At 34.9% G+C, this 22,778-nt stretch overlaps 1 protein-coding gene across 2 annotated transcripts in view; it reads right to left on the bottom strand.

Moving 5' to 3' along the window:
• Window positions 1-22,778, bottom strand: part of LOC147071440 (proteasome activator complex subunit 4-like) — a 49,826-nt gene continuing 27,048 nt past the window's right edge. For both annotated transcript variants that reach the window (XM_085948348.1, XM_085948347.1), the window contains 12 exons: window positions 22,531-22,778; window positions 21,647-21,774; window positions 18,010-18,192; window positions 15,462-15,696; window positions 14,849-15,104; window positions 14,462-14,617; window positions 11,155-11,431; window positions 10,377-10,617; window positions 9,042-9,247; window positions 5,513-5,743; window positions 3,525-3,725; window positions 1-1,430 (listed from right to left, as the gene is read on the bottom strand). In XM_085948348.1, coding sequence (XP_085804474.1) covers window positions 1,296-1,430; window positions 3,525-3,725; window positions 5,513-5,743; window positions 9,042-9,247; window positions 10,377-10,617; window positions 11,155-11,431; window positions 14,462-14,617; window positions 14,849-15,104; window positions 15,462-15,696; window positions 18,010-18,192; window positions 21,647-21,774; window positions 22,531-22,778 — 2,497 coding nt within the window. In that variant the 3' untranslated portion in view covers window positions 1-1,295. The remainder of the gene's footprint in view (window positions 1,431-3,524; window positions 3,726-5,512; window positions 5,744-9,041; window positions 9,248-10,376; window positions 10,618-11,154; window positions 11,432-14,461; window positions 14,618-14,848; window positions 15,105-15,461; window positions 15,697-18,009; window positions 18,193-21,646; window positions 21,775-22,530) is intronic.

The following is a 22,778-nucleotide window of genomic DNA, read 5'->3' as shown; positions in this document are numbered from 1 at the left end:
TCGGTAAATACATGCATTTATTTTAAACAAAACTAGGTACATACAGATGGCGATATACAGATTTTTTTATGAACATAATATGTACTACAAACACAGCAAATAACTACATATTACTGAGATTTTCCCTAGTAAAAATCCGGAGTTATTTTGAAAGATAAATTCAGTAAGCAAAAGGAAAAGGGAGATAAGTCTTACATGAGTAAATCTAAGTCCAATAATCACTGCTATATTGCATGTTCAAAACTCTATCCTCTCTTGGCTTTACTGAATTTTTTTTATTTTTGACTTATCTCCCTTTTTCTTTCACATACAGAATTACTAATATGTGTTAATAATCAGTAAATTACAATATTAATCCTTCTGACGTGTGTCAATTATTTTACAATCATATTAATTAACTGCGTCAAAATTCGTTTTTCTATTAATTTGGGATCTAAAGGGCCATCGTGAAATAAGAATTTTATTTGTTTGGGCATGTTTTCATAAACCAAAAGAAGATATTATAATTTATGAAAAAGTATGCTTTTAATTATGCTTTGAAATTGTTTAAAAATAAAAATATTCGATAATACTAATTGACACGGGGGCCGTGTCAAATTAAAACAGCCATTAAATTACCATATTATCATTTACAGCCATTACCTATTTATAAATAATAAAATATAATTACTATTGACCACGATATATAAAAAAACGTTTTCAAGAACATTATATTGCCATAAACAATGAAACCAGATCATCTCTGAAAATCTTAAAAAAAAAAGCCACAGTAGCGGTTGTCAAGTTTTTAAAAAAATTATTCTTTGCTGATAAATAATATACTTTGGAAACCGTCACTGTAACTATCTTAAGGAAGGGGTTACACATATGAAATCACACACAAAGAGAGACGGTCCGATATTATGCGATGATTTGGATGTAGAGGTGTTGTATAAAATGTGACATCACAAAAACACAATATATGAACTGATTTTTATCTGAGAATAAAATATTCCGTAAGAGAAACCTCGATCATTGTGAGTGATTTTTTTATCAAAAGGGGGGGGAAATGAGACAAAATTTAGGACAGGATAACAGATTTTGTAACAATGAAGAGTCAAAAAATACTGAAAATCGCGTGATGTTATTTTATGTAAATTGGTTAGTTCTCAGTTCTTTCACCATCAATGGCAATATAAAATCTAGACAATATTAATTATTCCTTTCCCCAAATCAGTTAAACGTTAACGATTCATTATGAACAGTCAGTAGTAGTGAGCAATCAAGTTTCTCGTATCACTACACTTGTCGTAGAGTTAAGCATAGTAAGATGGCGGGATGCTAAGGTCACTGAGTAAACACAGCTCGTCCTCGGTGAATTTGAGCTGATGATTCTGCCAGTCATCGTGGTGAGTCCTCTTGAAATCGCCAAGAGTTTTGCGGATGGTAGACTGAAATAAAGTTCAACAATAATAAACATCTATAGTCGACACATAAATCAATAGTGCGAGGGGGTGTAATAAGTAAGAGACATCTAACACAATTTACTGAAAAATTACTAGATATCAGTGGCGAAGGGTAGAGGTAGACTGTTAAGATCCTACATAAATAGTGCACACTAAACTTTGTCAGTCAAACGTATTTGTTTTCATTGAACTAATACTACAATGTGTAGATAGCATCTGTTAGTTTTTAAAATTCAATTAAACCCTGCCTATCTAAAACCATAGTAGATATAGTCAAAAAATATTTGTTTACCTTTAAAATATCTAAAATTATGCCATTAAATCATATTATCATAATTTTAGATATTTTATAGATAGAAGAATATTTTTTATCGATTATGGTTTGGTTAAGCAGGGCTTAATGAATTTAAAAAAAACTAACTTTCACCATCTGTAATATGTGTTCTTACTTCAACGAAAACAAACAAGTATGGTTTGAAAAACTGTGCACTATTTTTGTCGAATCACCCATAGCATACCTAAACTATTATGGTTTGGTTAGGCAGAATTTCATTGAACTTTAAAAACTAACCAGCACCATCTGCAAATTGTATTCTTAGTTCAATGAAAAGAAATAAATGACTGACTAAGATCAGTGTGTACTATTTATGTCGCATCTTAACAGCTTACCTCTACCCTTCGCCACTGCCTATATATTGCCACAGCATATTACGTAACTAGAGGAAATACTTAGTAATAAAACAAAAATAAAAAATAAATAAAAAAATTGGTGTGTGTATTTATGTATGCGCGTTAGAAGTTATACTTCTTTGGCGTAAGAAAATAAAATAATCGAACACCGCATTAGTCAAAATTCATATCAACCAAAAATATTCAGTTAGAAAATAGTTTTCACATAAACTAAATATGTAATACCAAACAAAAGTAACATACATATCACACTTAAAAATAGTAAGCTTAGTTTTGACAGCTAATCACATATCACATAGCCAACAATAATAAATTTGTTTCCTAAGCAAAAGAACAATTCTACATACATATAATAATAAATTCGCTGCCTAGGTAACGGAACAATTCTAAACTATAATATTATACTATATAATTGTCACGATTGCATTATCAAACTGTGGCGTAAAGGCAGTGCATTCGGCTGATAACCGAACAATCGTGATTCGAATCCAATCGAGTGCAATTTTTTTCGTGTTAAAAAATAAATTATGTGTTACACGTCACACGCTAAAAATACACTCTGATCTGATTTTCCAAACGCGCCTAAAGAAGTATAACTTCAAAAACGTACAGTAAGTAGAAGTAATATAACTTAACAATAAACTGGAAAATAACATTCATAACAGTGGATTTCCTACTTATGAATTAATAACTTTTAAAAAGTAACAATTAACTTACACAGTACAACGAATGATCATTTTGTAACACATTTTTTTGTTGCTAGGTTAATTTATTATTGTTTTTAAAACACATTATTTTTCAGTAAATTCATGTCCCATTGCATTTCAGAAACACACGTATTTGATTGGGGTCATATTATGTGAATTTTATTGTTATGTCAATCAAGAAGAAATTAGAATTTGAAGTGAAATGAAATTTTGATTGTAACTAGAAACTATGTTCATTTTGAGGGACTATGTGAGCAGGGCTCGAAATGATTAGAGTACACGAGTATCAAAGTGGGACATAAGCCATTTACGAAAATTTAAAGGAAATTCGCGAACATGGGTGTAATATTACGTCCGTTTTACATATTACATACTAACTGTAAAACCAAAAATCTATATAAAAACAACCGGATTTCTTTAAAAGAACTTTTCACCTACCATAATCAATTAAAACATGAATTTAGTAGGATTCGGTGTTTGTCCGACTTTGATATCAAGCTGCTCATTTTTAGATAGCTGTTATGACTTCTGGCGTGGACAACGCAGTGGCTATCTACCTACCATTATGTAAGACTTATGCCTATATAGTAATTCTATCACTAGATGTCTCTAATACCTACCAGTAAAAACACTCCCCTTAAACGGAAACCTTATTAACAAGAGTAACCAAGAGGTTAATTACCGGAATGGGCATGGGATCATTGAGATGTCTTCCGAGCAGCTGGAAGATTTCGGGCAGATAAGGAGGGACACTGTATGGATGGGCGGCGACAAATGCGCAGAGGCCGAGCACTCCGCAGTGACGATCCGCTAATGCCTTCGATCCACCCTCTCCCTTCTTCATCTTCATCTTGCCCCCAGAGCACAACGATTTGAAGTGATCCTACAATGAAAGAAAATCTTGTATTATAATTATGCTTATTATCACAAAGAGTTTTATTACTAGAGAGAAATTATATGAAGTCTTTGAATGAAAAATTAAAAACAATAGATGGTGATTCTACAATGTTTTAGTGTGGTTGAATTGGTAACTATATAAAACTTATATTCTGTACATTGGCGCAATGAAAGATAGCAGTTTGTTTTGATATAATGTACGTATGACATACTGTTTTAGCATAAATCACAATAGCGAAATTAAGATTTCAGGCTTACAAATTTATTTGATACCTATACAAATCAGTGGCGAAGGGTGGAGGTAGGCTGTTAAGATCCGACATAAATAGTTCAAACTAAACTTTGTCAGTCATACATATTATGATTAATATAATTTGTTTTCATTTAATTAAGACTACGATTTGCAGATAGTGTTGGGTAGTTTTTTAAATTCAATTAAACCCTGCATAAACCAATCCATAACAGATAATAGTCAAAAAATATTCGTCTATCCATATTATGTATGATTTAATTGCATAATTTTAGATATTTAATATATATTTTTTATCCATTGCGGTTTGGCTTAGGCAGGGCTTAATGAATTAAAAAAAACTAACTAACACCATCTGTATTCTTAGTTCAATGAAAACAAATAAGTATCACTGACAAAGTTCAGTGAGCACTATTTATGTCGGATCTTAACAGCCTACCTCCACCCTTCACCATTGATACAAAAAATGTTGTTTATGATCCAAGAAAGGACCTATAGGTTAGATAAATGACCAACCATTAGCCTAGCTAACCATAAACCCCATAGAAAAGGCTGTTAATGGTACCCGAAGAAACGTATGCCAGCAGAAATATGTCAGAAAATAACTGTACACCAAAGACGTTGAAGAAACACTTCGTCAAATTGTCTTTTGTATACTATACCAAAATTGCTGAAGTAAGTTTAAGTTTGTCATATGTGCCATTTTTAACCGGTTATATGCCGGGAGTTTTAGTATGGCCGTGCATGAAGGGCCGCGATTTTCTTTTAAAAAATAAAATCTAATAAATATATATTTTTTGGCAATAAATTAATAGTATATCATATAGATTTACCAAATAAATGCACTATTTGTCATCTGCTTCGCCATTTATTAAAAAAAATCAAAACCAAATATTTTACAAGACGTCAGGGTTGTCACAAAACTTACACACGATTATAAAACTATCATAAAAGAAATAAACTATAAAATCACAATATTCCAGTATTCCACCCGTGAAACAAAGTTTGGTTAGCAATGCAAATATCACGAGACAACTGACTGACATTGTGAACACGTGTGTGTCAACCCTGCTGAGCGACACATATCGGTAACGAGATGAAGCTATTTTAAAACACTGATTTTAAAACAGAAAAAAGTTTGTGCAAATACGAAAATATTACACCATGATTCCAAGAGATGTTGCTGTGTATACCATATGTTTGAATTATTAAAATAATTGTCATTGGATAGTAAAAATAGGTATCAAAGTGGACCGTATATATACGGTCATTTGCTATGGCCGGCACTACGCCCACGGAATTGTAGACCGTATATATACGGTCGTGGCATCTAACCGGTTAAATGCAAAATCAATTACAACGCCTTTTAACTATTCTCAGGTTGTACGAAAATTAATATACGTAGTCTTTAATTAGTAGAGTTGGTCATTTAAGCTACATCTCCTGAAGAAGAAGAATTTCATCATCTTTACCTTACACAGTATCATTATTCTTCTATCCGTTTAAAATACAATTAGAATTACCAAAAGCTGAGCAGGTTCAAGGGCAGCTCCGCAATGCAAGAGACCGGCCATCATCTGAGCCGCCGCCTCTCTGACTTCGGGCCGCAAATCAGCCATCAAAGAAAGCACGGTGCTTTGAATACTACTCCGACCTTCTTCCTCTCCCACTGCCAGCGCCATATTATAGAAGACCAACGATTGCAGGAAGCCCAGGCCGGACGCTCGGGCGCACCACGACGGAGACCGACACACCTGCGCAAATCAACAACAAATATTATCAGATACATACGTGGAGTGTGGAAGGAGCGTTATGAATTTTTATTATTACACCACTTGATGGTATTTTTAGAATGTTTTTAATGTTAAAATAATTGGTAGCCACAGAAAATTTACATTTTGTAAATCGGTTCGTTGAACCTTGATTTTTGATAATTGATGTTTCACTAATGTAAGTGTAACATACACGATTTTTAAGTTTGTTTATCTACCTACATATCTTAAATAATAATTGCGGTTCATTGTATTTGACTGCCTTTCTATGGATTACAATTAACGCGGTCTATATTTGCATACAGTGAATATTTTGGATATGGTACAAGTCAAACTTCATGTTATGTGTTCAAAATGGTCATGTGAGAATTAATTACTGAAACAATAACATTCAGATGTAATGTTTCAAACGATAATAATGTAAAGTTTGCTATAAATAAATCCGTAATGGGAAATGACTTGCAGCTAATTAAGTCAATATATCCTTTTATATTTAGGCTTCATCTAGTTGAGTAGGATAGGCATTTTTCTGCACCATATATTGCACCCTACATGTCACCCTACATGTGGGAAAAGTTGCCGACCTCTGCAGTCTACACTATGCCTATGTTTTTCTGTGAAGTCTTTTTCGTATTGCCCTAAGTCAGTGGTCGGCAAACCGCGGCTCGCGAGCCACATGTGGCTCTTTGGCCTATTGAGTGTGGCTCTGCCACAAATGACTACGTTCGGGTAAAACAATGAAATATAGAAGAGTCAAAATGTCTTCAAATATAACCAATCAGCAAGTCGAAGACCTTAAATTGGTTTCAGCTTTATCAATAGCAGTTGACGAAATCTTGAGACATAAATGATACAGCAAAAATTTGTATGATTTATTTCATCTACAGGTCCTAAAGAAGAAAGGATTATTGCCACTCAAAGATCAAACACGTAGAGGATATTGCAAGGATATTGCAAATGCTGTAATTGAGTGCATGGAAAAACACCATATTCCACTCGATAAAATTGAGTCAATTTCAACAAACAGTGTGAAAAGTATGACCGGCGTAAGAAAAGGGTTTGTAACTATTTTGAAAGAAAGAAATAATCACGAGATACTTGCTTACCATTGCATCATTCGTCAAGAAGCGCTTTGTGCGCAGACATTTCCAGAAGAAATTTGCAAAGTTATGGAATTTGTAATTAAGATTATCAACTCCATTATAGCTAAAGATCTTAATCATCGCCAATTTAAAGATTTTTTAGTTGAAATGGGGAGTGAGTACGCAGATCTTCTGCTGCATAACAGGGTACCTGCGTTGGTTATCAAGAGGAAACGTTTTAAAACGTTTCCCTTCTTTATTTACATAAATTAAAGCATTTCTCCTTGAGAAGGGTGTTCATTATCCATAAATAACGGACGATCAGTTGATCCAAAAATTATATTTCTTGGTAGGCGTTACGTCTCATCTAAAGCACTGCAGGGGGGACGAAACACATTTTTTTCGATGTTAAAATAAGTTATTTAATTCGAAAACAAATTATCCCTTTATGCTTAAGATTTCGAAAGAGAATCTTCGAGCCAGAGAATAATATAATATTAACCCTTTTACTCCCACGGGGCCGATATTTCGGCCCACCATACCTATGCGAAAACTCCATCTGGGCCGATCCATCGGCCGAAAGTTTGGAACCAAATTTACGATTTATTCCACATTTTTTCCCGTCATATTTCGTTCATGTAGACGAAGCATTATATTCACTGTGTGTTGGGTGGTGACTAACATTTATTTTAGTGTCGGCATTGTTTATAATTATGCCATACCCTAATAACTCACAAGTCATAATTGCTCTGCTGTCGAACTTGAGACCAAAGAGGGTCATAAAAATAATAAAACATTATTTTTATGACACATTTTAAATTCTGATATTTCTTTTAGTTGTTTTATGATTCATATATCACATTACAAAATGAAATTTGTAATTTTTGAACTAACAATGGATGCCACTGTATTTTTGGTAAGATGGTGAAAAAATACATGAATATAAATAATATTATAAATGATTTAGTGCTTTGAGACTTATTTTTTGAAATTACTTCATTCCATATCAGTTAGTCGTCGATACTGTATCGAATTCTCTTGCGATTTCGTGAATTGAATAATATTCTTGAATACCTTGACACTATACGATTTTTTTTGATTACTTTATAAAAATTCTATTTCATAGAGAAATAATAATATGTTTATTTTTTTTTCTGTTACTACATAAGGATAGATTATATTATAAAATTTGATATATCAATTATAAATAAAAAAATGTTGTCACACTTGTTTTGTTGTTCAAACATAGTTTTATCCGTTCATTTCTAAATAAATATTGATACATTATTTTTTTCTTTTGTTTTATTGATGTAAACTATCAATATTATTACTTATTATTGCTTTATACACCATTGAGAACACACAAAAAAAGTTTCAAATTTTTAAAACATGTGTAGAATTAGTTATTTAAAGAAAACTAAATCGACGATTTGTTGTCAAAAAACGCTTGGGAGTTTTCGCATATGCTAGGCTAAATCAGCTGGGAGTAAAAGAGTTAAGCTTAAAATTATATATAATTATTATAAGCCTGCTGAAACATCGCAAAGAAAATAATTCTGATATTGACAATTTATGACTACTATATACTGCTATATAAATATTTCAAAATAACAATTTTAAATACGAGGGAAGCTTTTCTCGACAGGTTTCTGAATTCCTGACTCATATGATCAGTTGAAAAAACTAGCGTTTGCAGTAGGTAGTTATTTCCCTTTCCGGTTCTACATATTCATGCGAACAATCTTTTTCAAGCATGAACCTTATCAAGAGTAAATTGAGAAGTCGTCATATTAGTGAGAACCTGGAATCGTGCCTATAATTAAAAACAACAACATACAAACCTGACTAACCCAAACTTTTCAAGGAGATGGATATTAAGACGTGTTGATTTAATGATTTAATTTTATGGATACTATTACCTTACTTACAATTAAATTTTTATCAATAAAATAAGATCATTAATTAAGTATGATATCAAGTTTTATTCAGTTAATAAGCAGTGTACCTAAATGTATAGTTTAGGTTTAAGAAATTTGGTTCTCAAAAGAAATCACAATTGTTGTACTGTCGATATTTGGCTATGTTGACTAATGAGTTTGCCGACCACTGCCCTAAGTCATTTGGCTTGGTTGTCAAAGAGCGCCTTGCATTAAGGGACAAAATAATATTATGTACACGTAGATATGTGTGTTGTTTACCTGTTCCACAGTTTCCAAGGCGACACGCAGCGATGTGGTGTCATGTAGTGACTGGGCGAGCGCGGCCAGGAAAGAGATGCAGATTCGACACAGCTCCTCGTCTCCCTCGCGAGATCCCACAGCGCACGCGGCTGGCACCAGAATGTAGTAACAGCTTCGGGCGCTGAATGGACTTCTCACAACCGCATTCGTCACCCATTTCATTGCTATAATTAAGACAATGCAATATATCAATATAAAACAGATTGACCTAACAGCGTAATGAAGTAATTATATGGGACAACAAATCTCAAATAACACTGGCAGACTCGCAGATCTAATCAGATACAAAGAATCAAGCCGATCGTCTGCAATGATCGCCACTAATCGTGAAATATCATTTTGGATCATTCCATGGAGTCGTGACCAAAATTGAGCTCTTGTTTTTCAATAAGACTGTCAGTGATAATTGATCGATGGTTACTGAGAATGCACATGCTAGTCTTCGACTTAACCAAGCAGGGCAGACCATCGGCGTGAGAATCTTTCAGTGTAATTTGGGCTTAATCTGCACAGATGATTTTTGTAATTTTTCGGTTTTTATGTATCTAACACTTAGCCAGCTCTCACCTCGTGTGCCGCACAGCCATAAATCAAACCTTCCGAGACCGGCGACCCAGTCTTACATGTCACAACCTCGCATATCTACCTAGTGACACTCGCGCGTAATCTCTCGAAATGTCAATATATACTCTGGATAGACGTCAAACGCCATTACGCAAATATGTCATCAGACGCGGAAACAGCGATTATTATGTATTGGTACTGCAGAAATTGAAGTAGATAAATATTGGATTCATCCATCAATTAGGCATATATCGATGCAGTGCATCCTGACGTCTGGATAAAATGGCCGACGATAGCGGTTTGAGCAAGCGCACATGCTAGCTCATATCGGCAGAGCCGATCTCGACAAGTAGGTTGAGTCGCGTGCGACTTGTCGCTTTGGAACAGCAAGATGTTTTTTTCAAACAGTCACATGCGACCAATCTGCGGAGCTCCATTTGGCAATGTGTGTTTTGTGAATAACGATGACGGCACATCGACGTTTTCAACATGTTGCTAACAAGGCGAGTTCTGATGTGAGAGCCGGCTTAATAATTTCCTAAACTCATTTTCAAACATAACATGATTTGAAATTCAAATTGCACTATAAATTCATAGTTTTTGCCCTACTGCAAATTTAGCAATAGTCACTTGTATGGTTCTGCCTTTCAACAGTATTTCAACATATTATGTTAGCTCCAGTTAATTTCAAGAACATTTTAGGTTGTGAAGTTTCCGCATGTTATTTACCTGTTTTAAATAATCTAAGATTGATATTGTATTCGCTGTCTTCCTTGAGTGGAGTGATGGAGTCGTTTCCATTAGAATTGCAGGTGATTTCGCGGGCCTCCGAGAGACGTAGCCCTGAAGCCAGCTGACTCTCAAGGGCACTCACAATGGGTGACTCGGCCACCGGACTGTTCCTGGCTTCCAAGAAACCTGTACCCTGTAGGAAGCTCTCCATCGAAGACCTACGCCCGTTTCCGACTTCCTGCAATGTGAGTAGAAAGATATTTACGTGTCGAAAAATTTGAATTTATGAATTCGTAATGATTTAAAACAATAAATAAATTTATCGCCAATCTGCTAGTTAAATGCATTTTTAATTGGCAAGATAAGACATGACTTTAAATCTGACAACATATTATCACAAGTTTATAATTTTGGTGGAAAAGCACTTGTTCAAAGCTATAAATACTGTTTCAATTTTTAAAACCTAAGGCTGATTTTTGGCACCTAAGCATAAAAAGGTTCACCATCCCTGATCTAGTATAATATATAAGATCGCCGTAAAACTATATTATAACCACATATTGATAAGATATGATGTGACAAGTGCATGGAGTATCTCCAAGAACCTTTATTAAAAGTACCTACTTCGATCAGAATCCACGACTTCTTCATTTAATAAGGGTGGGACAAGGCAATCTACCCCCCCAGTCCCTCCCCAATATAATGTATTATTATTTAATGTTATAATTTTTGGATAACGAATACGCTGAATTGTTTCATATACAAAAATAAATACCTTCATTGGTTTCACTAGCGCAGGAGTATCGTCTCTCTGTTCGGGATTAGACTTCTTGTATTCCTGCATCAATTTATTCATAGTCTCCAGGGTGATATTGCCTTTGTCAGCACCGCTCTTTTCCATCGTATCCTGGATGAGGGTCTTAAATTTCTCGGGGGAGATGGCGATGGAGGTGTGAATTTTCTCCGGACTAAATCCTATCTCGGTTATTCTGGACGCGCTATCAATCTCTATGCTCTCCAATGAGTATGGCATCTTTGTATGGTTATTTGAACTGAAATAGAAAATCAAATAACATTTTAAAACAACACAACACTATTATAATCATTAGTCTATTTTGTAAACCTCACAAATCCAAAATAACTTATTTTCCAGGTGACATTATAATCCGTCAAATTTTCATTTGAAACAGTAGTTTGAAGAACACACTATACAAAATAATAACTTGATTTTTGACGTGATTAAACGTTTTATAGATACAAGATACAGAAATAGATATTTGATCAAAATGGGGTTTAGAAGTTTCATACGTTAAATGGTCATTATATCATAACAGTAATATTGATTGTTTATAGACCTAAGAATTCACTTTGATTTGTCTAGAGATGATTCCAGTTGATTCAACGTTAATTCCAACAGTGTTCATCAAATATAATTTAACAAGATATATGTTTTTATCAGTGACGAGAATGAAAAAATTATATATTACTAGCTGACCCGGCAAACGTTGTTCTGCCATATAAATTATTTCTAGTGAATATTTTGGTTGTTAAATAAAAAATAACGAATGCATTGTAAGTGTGTGGGGATGGGATCTATGACAGAAAGAGGAATGGAGCGCTGTAGACGATGACCGCCGACAAAAACAAAAAAAACACCAACCATTCATTTTCTCAATTCAAAATGAGTAATGATGTTCATAATGAATGAATTACTTGTGGCGGGATCTCGTTGTTTAATGTTTATGCAATATCCGTCTTGTCCTTTCCAGAAAATTAGCGGATATTGGAGAGTGTCGTATGAACGGTGTGTGTCAGCAATGAACTCCAGATTATTTTTTCTTCTTCGAATCACGATTTCTCGCGTCGATGTGCGGTCGCCAACCATGATTCCAGCAACGTCGTCAACAACAGGCGCATCGAATCGACGCACATGCTCTCCAGCTGGTGTTTTATCAGGATTGATGACAATAGCGTGATTGTCACTTTGCAATTCGTGCATGTGTGATTTGAAGAATTTCAATAATTCATTGTGCTCATTCAATAGGGCGTCCAGTTCGCCGACGATGCGCCTGGCATTAGGCGAATTGAGGTTATTGTAGACGCAACGTGCATCCACACGATTGATGTCCTCTGTCCTCACCGCCCATGAAGTAGATTTGTAAAAATTTATGTGGTTCGTTTGGCATTAGCAGCAATGAGCCTACTTTGTGGTACACTTGGCCTCTGATTTTGAACGTTGAATGGAATTGTTGACCATTGCCGCAGTATTGTGAACTATTTCTGTTGCTCCGTACGAAGTCATTTGGAAGCATGAATTGAATGTGCGAATGGACTTCAGGAACAGGTTTGAATCTGGAACCGTGCCGATGAGCAAGCCGTTCAAGGGTTCTGGTAGTGTCTCAATTTCTGGTAGTTGCACTTTTCCTGGTGCGCAACACATCCTGGCTGACTCATGTTTGAATTTTTGAGCGCATGACAATGGGGACATTCTTTGTCCATAGCACCAATCAGCACTTTCGGATGAGCGGAATATTCAATATCTGGCTCGTACTCGAATGCGAGACGAAGGAACGAAGCGGATGTAAATGCTCGATGTACTTGTTGGCGTTGTCGGTCATTTGCTCTGCGTGTGTTAACTACGAACCGGCACGCTTGGCTCCGTTCTAATTGTCGTTGTTGATTTCGTTCAGCTCGTGCCTCTTGTGATTGAGATGCACGCAATTACGAAATGCTCACACGCACATTTTCATTATCTTGTTGGATTTGTTCGTCTTTTCTTTCTGCTCTACTATTTCGCATGTTTTTCGCTTTATTCGTTCGACGGCCCAAATGGGCTCCCTTGCGTCTTGCTGGCATTGTTCACTGTAATACACACACACAAATAGATAAATTAAAATAAATCATACAAAATTGTGCACGCACTGCGTTGTAATATGCCGAATGAAATGTCAAAATGACGCGACGCTTCTCTTGAATTCTTCTCGGACGTAGCGCCATCTGTCATTCAACAACATAAATAATTTCGTTCTGTTTGAAATACGAACGACGGTTAAATTTGTTCATACAAAAATACTAAAATCGCGATTAAAAAATGGGAGGGTGGAGGTAGGAGGGCGAAAATTTGGGTTCATAGGTATTTTTTGATGCCAAATAAAAAAAAATAAAAGAAAAATTTTTCTGGATAGAGATACCCTAATCACCTAGCGGTATGAAATATACTTTATGACCTATTCTCATACCTAACAAATATACATTAAAAAATTCATTAAAATCGGTCGAGTCGTTTCGGAGGAGTGCGACCACAAACACCGTGACACGAGATTTTTATATATACCTATAGAGATTACGTGTGCGAGAATTTTTCACACTGGTGGTCTAAATTGGCAACAATAACATTAAAGCATTAACAAATTTAGCGTAAAAATTACATTAATTTTAATATTTTAACCCAAACTTTATATATAATATAGATCTATAAGATATCTATATCTATAAGATGTCGAAGAAAACCTACTTCTATAGATATAGAGCATAAACATACGAAACTGAAGCAAAAGAATTAACCCCAGCACATCTATTCTATAGACACACAAGACTGCTTTCAGCCTTTACGGCAGCTAACTAGGGTAGGAAAGTATCTAAATATTAACACTTATTGTAACAATTACAATAAATTAGCCGTCTGAACTGTCAAAACTGTCTATCTCACTCTAAAATTTATCACAGCCAAGAGAGGTACTGATAAAACATAGCACTTATTGTAACAATTACAACTAACTTATTGTAATTGTTACAATAAGTGCTAATACTTGGATACTTTCCTACCCTAGATAGCGGCCGAAAGCAGTCTTGTTTATAGAATAGATGCGCTGATTTACTACATACTATTCATACCAACCGAGAGGAAGGTGTTTATGGTGTTTGTAAGGTTGTTGCATAGAAAAATGGCACTAACAACAAACTGGAAATTGCTTCCATAATTTGATAAGGATATCACAGAAGCGTCTTTTATATGCAACATTTATTTACTCAATAAATTGTGTCTCAGAATATGAAAAACCGTAATAATGAATATATTTCACCTATGATTGTTGAGAGTAGTGATTCCTTTCAAGTCTTCCTGTAGCAGTAATTCAAGTTTGGGGGCAATCTCATTCATCATGTCTTCGATACTGGGACCTACTTCTTGAGAGCCGCCCGGGAATGTGATGTCCATTTCAAATAGATTCGTCATTAAACTAAAAAATAAACCATTTCATAATTAACATCAAATGTTTTCTCATGCAGAGATTTAATTAAGGCAACGATCTTGGGAGGGATCGTGAAATAGGTGTCCATATTATGATCCACCTAAGAAATGAACAAGAGCAAAGAAGAAGAGGAAGACATATTTTAACTAAGGACTTAAACGGCAAACACTGATAGAATGAATTTAAAATTCGAAAGAATGATTTAATTTATTTATTTACCTGGCAACCCTATCTCTGACAATTTGATATGGATGCCAGAGCATCTTCTCCTCCCTGAGTAGTGTGACAAGACGCTTGGAGTAAGCGGCGCCGCGCCACGGATGCTGCACTACAGCAGCTTGCAAAGCATACAGACGGCCGCATTCCACCGCCGAACCCCCGACCGCGCCACTCCCTCCCGCCGCTTCTAGGACCTCAATCACCCAGCCGATGCGGGATAGGTCCATGCGCTCCGAGGCAGTAGCAAAGCACGTACCTGTGAATGAATGAAGCAATGATAATTTTATTTAGATAAAGCTTCACTGAAATGTAATAAATCACAGTTTTGAATAACTTTTTAGCGGATAATTTTTAATTCACTAACAAAATTAGATCAATAATACATTAATTATTGCAATATACTCCACATGAACTTTCTCAGATGCCTCAATCATGCTAAATCTAGCTCAAAGGCAGGACATTCAGTGTCACATATTTTTAATGCATTTGATTATATGTGACAGTAAAATTATGACAAAAAAAACTCTGTGATTAATTAAGTTAAAATGTTACATAATTGAAACATGATTATGTACCTACTTTTAAAAACCAACTCAATCTAAGACATGCTTACCCCAATCTCCAAATGTTTCCGTGGTCATATTTTCTAAGGCACATCTCAGAATGGGACACAAGCTGATTCTGAGCTTGTCCACTTTTTCAAAAGGCCAATGCTTCGTTCCTTTGATGATCCCGGCGATGATTTCTGCAGCGCACCGTTGGAACGATTCCTGCTTATCATACACTAATCGTTCCAAATGATCCTTGAAAAGGTCTAAGAAGGAGTCACCGTAAATTCGGAATAGTTTCTGAAATACAAATAAATTAAGTAAAGATTAATCATATTTTATTTTGAATTACTTTACTATCGTAACATTGTCATTTAAAATATACCACATAGAGTTTGAGATGTAATAGTTTGGGTGGATGGCAAGTAGGAGCGGGAGCAGGACCAAATGAGTCTGCTGATACGACAGTAGTGATCCAAATACCCCGACCATAAACAATATAGAAATGAACCCTACATGATATTTGCACACCTTACTTCATATCACTGTGGTATCGGTTTAGTGTTGTTTATTTCAAAGTAACCATCTAAATAGATTTGGATTCTTTTTCTTTTAATGAGTACAATTAAGAAGATGAGGATTGAACGAATGCAAGTGTACCGGTGAAAAAATTGAATAAAATGACTTCACAATAATTAAACATGTAATTGTAAATTCTGTATAACTGTTTTCAACATTCCGTAAATGAGGTCTCATTTTTAAATGATTCTTTATTACTTTTTGATATTGATATTTTATTGTTTCAAAGAGCCAAGTAATGTCAAAATATTCAAATTATATACAGCCCCCCCCTATGTTGCGTAATGTACAATGTGTAAATATTCCAAGACAGACATCTTCGGTTTGCCTTGGTAATTAATATTAATACATTTTACTATTACACAGAAGGATAATCAGTTGGCAAATGCACAATGTTACAGCGAAGATTAATTTTCAACAAGAACCGATATTATTTAATCATTCTTGACATTTCAAATTTCAACATTGACCATCAAATTGACCCTCTGAGAAATATTAAATTGGGTAAGATACTATGTAAGTAGATTAGATTAGATTGTATGTTGGTGATATATTTTTGGCAGGTGTTCATGGAAACAGACCTCGGAAGACATTGTAAACGATCACCTTGAATTACAATTATTATTGAACATGTTTTTTTTTTAAATAAATACAAACTATTACGACAGCTGTCAGACTGATTCGCAGTTAAATACCAACATTGTCACAATGTCATGGTTAATTCAATATTTTCATGATACAGGGGTCCACGTTACCCAAAGGTAATTGGGACCAAAAAAATACCCCTTAGCCGGCTCTTATATATAAACTTGCCTCGTCTGCAACATGTCGATTACGTCGATGTGACGTCATCGTTATTCACAAAACACATGTTGCCAAATGGATCTCCGCAGATTGGTCGAATGCGACTTTTTAGTTTGAAAAAAACATCTATTGCTGCTATGTATCAACAAATCGCATGCTTCTCGGACTGCGAGTCGAAGATGCCAGAACACATACGAACACCTATGAATTGGTCATTCCTATATCGGCTCGCCAATCGTCGCATCCAAATATCTATACGTTTCGAAAGGTTACGTACGACTGTCGCTAGGTAGATGTGCGCGGTCTTCGTATGCAATACCAGATCGACGTTCCGAAAAGGTTTAGTTTATGGCTGTGCAGCAGACGAGGCGAGTTTAGATGTGAGAGCCGGCATAAAACGGGGACCAAAATTACTTAGTAAATGAGTTTAATCGGGACGTTTATAAAAAAAAAGACATGTGAGCAAGACAGAAATAACTTAGGAGTGTGAGATTGAAAGATAGAAAGTGACAGTTGACAACTGTAAGCTGTTGCGCTTGTGTTTTTTGTGTTTTTATAGTTTTTATTTGCAGTTCTTTCCCTGCAAATTCATAACTGCGGGCACTCAGATAACAAATAATCGGATAATGAGGGACCCCTTGTATATACATTCTAATCTATGATAAAAGATAATATCTTAAATACATGAATCATATATACAAAATATAATTTTTTTCACAATACACTGAAGAATCCACATGTCCCTTTTTTCAGACTACAGGCAACTATCCCCTCATTCATCACGATTTTAAATATTTTATTTTTGTTCCGCACTTATTTTGACATGCACCATGTGCTAGGAGTCGTCATAATGAGTGGAAATCCGACAAATTTTACATAATAAGTGCAGACTGCCAAGTAGATTAGATTCTTTTTTGTTACGCACAACGTAATGAATATTATTTTTTCAGTTTATAGCAAAATTATATTACTTTTATTTTATGTATGACATTTATTTTGTTTATTAATAAAGTGTTGTCATATTTCAAAATAATGGTTGTTTTTCAAATTGTGGAATTTCGTTTATCGCATATCATGTATTAAATTATCATATTTCGGTTTTAAATATCCAGATTAATGATTTTAATTAACAACTATTTATCATAAAAACCCCCTAATATATGCTGCTTATAAGCAAAAAATGGTAATTCACCTGTTGGAATAAACTAGCCAGTGTGTACAAAAATTTACCTTGAACAACGAATATCGAAAACCGCTAAATTTGTCTTTTCCTTTTTTCTCTTCAATACACAGGAAAGTTATCAGCTTATCTACATTGTCTTTGCTGGAGAAGAAGTCTATGATTTCTCTATCGGAATCGTCAAGTGTCATCGCGGGACTATATTCGGGCTGCTGTTCTGGAGGTGCATACATCTGGAAGACGAAACAAATTATTTAACATCGTGTCATATGTAATGACTAATAGGCCATCCATGGAATGAAACCGTATGCAGTTTAGATCCGTGTGCCATACTAAACTTATGATTTTTGTTCATGAAAATATATTTTCACTAAATTTGTAAGAGTACGTGTATGGTATTAACGGATACAATCAGATGCTTATAATATAGTTTGTGAAAATATATTTCCATAAACAGAAAAGATAAGCTTAGTGGCACATGGTTCTAAACCGCATACGATTTCAGTCCATATATGGCCTATAAATATGTAACAACCTCAGAGTAATAATATAAAGAGAGTGGAATTGTTTGGCAAAATGAAACCGTGTTTCTTGCGCATAACGCACAGTAGAACCTCAATTTTATTATTATTAACTTTACTATGAAACGTTATACCATTATGTTGCTTCTCAGTACGGCTACCAAATTTGAACACAACATAGTTAACCATATTTTCTACTAAATTAACTAAAAATAATTACCACTAACTTTATACGAGGGTGGGTCAATAATTCCTTAGAAAAAAGCATTAAAACAGTTTTTATTTTTGTATTTTTTTTTTATTTCTCAACATAATCTCCTTGGAGCTCAATACACTTGGTTAGACGTTTCTCAATTTTTTTTAAACCGTCAGAAAAATAAGTTTTCGGAAGCTCCTCAAAATAAGCATTTGTCCGATCGATGACTTCTTCATTTGAAAAAAAACGTTGTCCACTTAGCCATTTTTTTAAGTTTGGGAAAAGGAAAAAGTCACTGGGGGCTAAATCTGGCGAATACGGTGGGTGGTCGACCAATTCGAATTTCAATTCTTCAATTTTAGCCATTGATCGTAAACATGTGTGAACACGGGCATTGTCCTGATGAAAGAGGATTTTTTTCCTGTTTAAATGAGGCCGTTTTTCTTCAATTTCGTTTTTTAGCTGGTCCAATAAAGATGCATAATAATCCCCTGTTATTGTTTTTCCTTTTTCCAAATAGTCAACGAAAATAATTCCACGTGCATCCCAAAATACAGTAGCCATAACCTTACCAGCTGATTTTACGGTTTTCGCCTTCTTTGGACATGGTTCGCCTTTCGCAATCCACTGCTTTGACTGTTCTTTCGTCTCGGGAGTATAGTGGTGTATCCATGTTTCATCTACAGTCACAAAGCGACGAAAAAATTCATCCGGATTGCGTTGCATGAGCGACAACAGGGCTTTAGAGGCCACCACCCTATTGCGTTTATTGTCGACTGTGAGCAAACGCGGCACCCATCTTGCAGAAATTTTTTTCATGCCCAATTTGTCATGTAAAATAGAAATGACGCTACCTTTTGAGATCCCTGTAACCTCAATTATCTCACTCAACTTTAATTTTCGGTCACTTAACACCATATCGTGGATTTTATTGATCATTTCTGGTGTAGTCACCTCTACAGGACGTCCTGAGCGTGGTTCCTCCTTTGTTGATGTACGACCACGTTTAAATTCATTTAACCAGTTATAAATAGTTGCAAGTGAAGGAGCAGATATGCCGTGAACTAAATCCAACTCATTTTTTATTTCCTTTGCTGTTAACCCTTTTATATTAAAATGTTTAATAACAGGTCTAAACTCAATTTTCTCCATTTTTGTAAACAAGCAATTTTTTTTTTAAATGTACGAAAATAAAAAACAACAACCCGACCAATCTGATTGAAACTTCGCAGCATACTGAATCGGTAGTGCCGCTGCATGAAAACAAACCGCTTACAGTACTAGTCGCGCCACCTGTCGGCTTTTCTAAGGACTTATTGACCCACCCTCGTATTTAACACACAAACAATAAATTTCAGCAACACATACTCGCAGTTTTAAATGAATGTAGTCATTCAAATCAATATTTACCGACGTTTACAAAAAATATTTAATTCTGCCGTAGAAATTCTATCTTACTCTTAACGCATATTGTGCAGATATAAGCGTGCGGAATACTTTCTCACTCGCACATATGGTTCGTTTTTGTTCAGGTCTTGGAAACAACCAGTTGTGAGTTTATCTAATGGTTGTCTCAATATAATGGAAAGTATTCCCTAGACATAGCTTAACCAGCAATGAGAACACAAAATATGAGATAGAAGTGCTCCCAATAGCACATTACTGCATATTGCATACTGCAACACAAATGATTTGAAGTGATGTCAAAAATACAGCCACAATTACGGACCTTGATAGAATAAAAAATTATATCACTTTAAGTGGTTTTTCTGACTGTATTTAGTCAATAGAGCTCACAACATTCATATAAGTTGGGATACTTCACAAGTTGTTTTTACATCCGAAATAAGTGGCCATTTTGGTGGTTTTAACACCTCACTTTCATCTGTCAGACACTTTTATTGTGAAAGCTGTCCTAGTTATTTTTACGTATATTTTCATTTCATTTTTGAATAACAAAATATTAAAAAATATTAAAAGCATAAAACATGTAAACATATCCTATAATAGCAAGAAACTGAAGTAACACTGAATATCCCAGAACAAGCTTTCGAGGGTTAAGTGGTTCTTTCAACAAAGTCCTCAATTATTAATCAAATTATATTTTATTCAATACTGAATATGCAGAAGATTTAAGAATGTAAGATTCTATTTAGCAAAAATAAATAATTTTAAAAACCACAAACAATAAAATTATATTAGAAATAATTACAAGATAAAAAGAACTTTTTATATACGTTTTTAAATTTTCTGTTGAATCATATAAACTTGACTTGACTAGCTTAAACGATCAAAAAAATTTGTACTTGATAGAAATACTGAATAATGAAATGTCATTTCATATTGATTTCCATAGTAACGCACGTATATATTATTTAATAATTTAGTTGCTAGGACCCCCTAGTAACCAACAATGGTATCGAAATAACTTTTTATACAAAACAGAATCAACTAAAAATGAATTTAATTCTACTTAAAGATGGCTAAAAGTATTTAAAAAAATCCATTGGCATCTTGTTCTGATGTATTCTAAAAGTTTCAAATGTCTAGCTAGTCGGGAAGTTAGTTAAAAATCGATTGCAAGATTTGTACCGGACCAACAACCACCGGACAAATAAAAATACGACCTAAGAAAAACGTAATAAATCCTGGAAAAAAGTTTGACCGAGTGGGGACCCAAACTCATATCATTCACTGTGCAGATAGATGATTGCCATCATTTACCACTCATCAATCAATTTTTATCATTTCCTTTGATACACTTGTTGGTTTTTTTTTAATATATGGATTTGGGAAAATACTTAAGTTGCTTTATCATGATAATGGGTCAAACTTTTAAATGTGTCAGCATACTTTTATTCAATATGAATGCACTTCATTAGATATTAGCCTCAAGTGCCCCATTAAGAATGTCCACAATCACTACCAAATGCTGAGATATTACTGTAAGTAGGTAAGTGGGTGGCGTACCTTGAAAGTCGTTGGCCATTTGTAAAAGCCGTAGCATTCTTTGTGTAAATAAGGTGACTTGTCCCATTCGTCCTCCGAATAGAGCTTCGAACAATCATACTGCAGCCAAGCATTATCTGTACGGAATCCTGTAAAACGTCATGCAAGTCAATATTATCAAATATTTTAATTGTAGCGGCGTGACTTCGCAGACACCCATAGATGGCGCTGCCCATTGACTGGACACCGCAAGTGCTATGCAGAGGGATTAGGATTTAACTCTATGTTAACTCCGTAATTTTTATCTCTCACAGTCTTACAGCCAGTCAGCTTAGTGTGATTAGCTCATACAGGTCCTCTTTTTTGAAAGTAAGCACCGTACACTACCGAGATTTGTTTCTAGTGATAAGTGTGGTTTCTAGTTGTCAAATGTGATACCTACCTGAACTGAACTAATTCTTTGGCAAGTTCATCTGGCTATTTGGTCAAGCGAGTCATCTTATCTTGTTAATCTGTTTTCGTGTACCGTTTGAAGTATTCTCTGTTATTGTTGATTAATCTCTATGACCTCTGAATAAATATTAAAACCGGAAGTGTTTTTATATTAAAAATAAAAAAGTATACTATAAAATTCATTTATGAGGTAATTCATACACTTCTTCTCAATCACACAGCCATGTTTTTAAACCTATCTAGGCCATATATAACTATATATAACCAAAATTCAAATTGTACATCAAAGGAGATCATTCTGAGACATCTTTTGTCATTCATGAATTCCTAATATGAAGAGATTCAAACTACAGAAGAGACTCTTGATTGGTGACCATTTTAACGGACAATCGAAAAGATTCAAGAACCTCTTTCATTTCAAGCAACATATTAACAAAACAAACTTAATTAACCTGGAATCAGTTTGTCGTCAGTCTTTGTGACACCGGCCATGTCGAATGGGTCCACCTCGACTGTCTTGTGCTTCCTCTTTCGCTGCTTCAGGCACAGCACCATCATCTTAATACCGATCTTCCGCACGTGGATGGAGTCATGGATGAGGCTATTGAGCACGATCCTGACCACCTGGGGTGGATATTCTGCGTCTTTGTGAGCCAAGCTCGGCAACAGCGAGATGCACATCATCGAGTGCCTCCAGTGA

The sequence above is a fragment of the Rhyacophila brunnea genome, unplaced genomic scaffold, assembly GCF_057557595.1.
Source record: "Rhyacophila brunnea isolate RB1 unplaced genomic scaffold, BYU_Rbru_1.0 scaffold_20, whole genome shotgun sequence".
Classification (NCBI taxonomy): Eukaryota; Metazoa; Arthropoda; class Insecta; order Trichoptera; family Rhyacophilidae; genus Rhyacophila; species Rhyacophila brunnea.
This window is presented reverse-complemented; position numbering and strand designations above follow the sequence as displayed.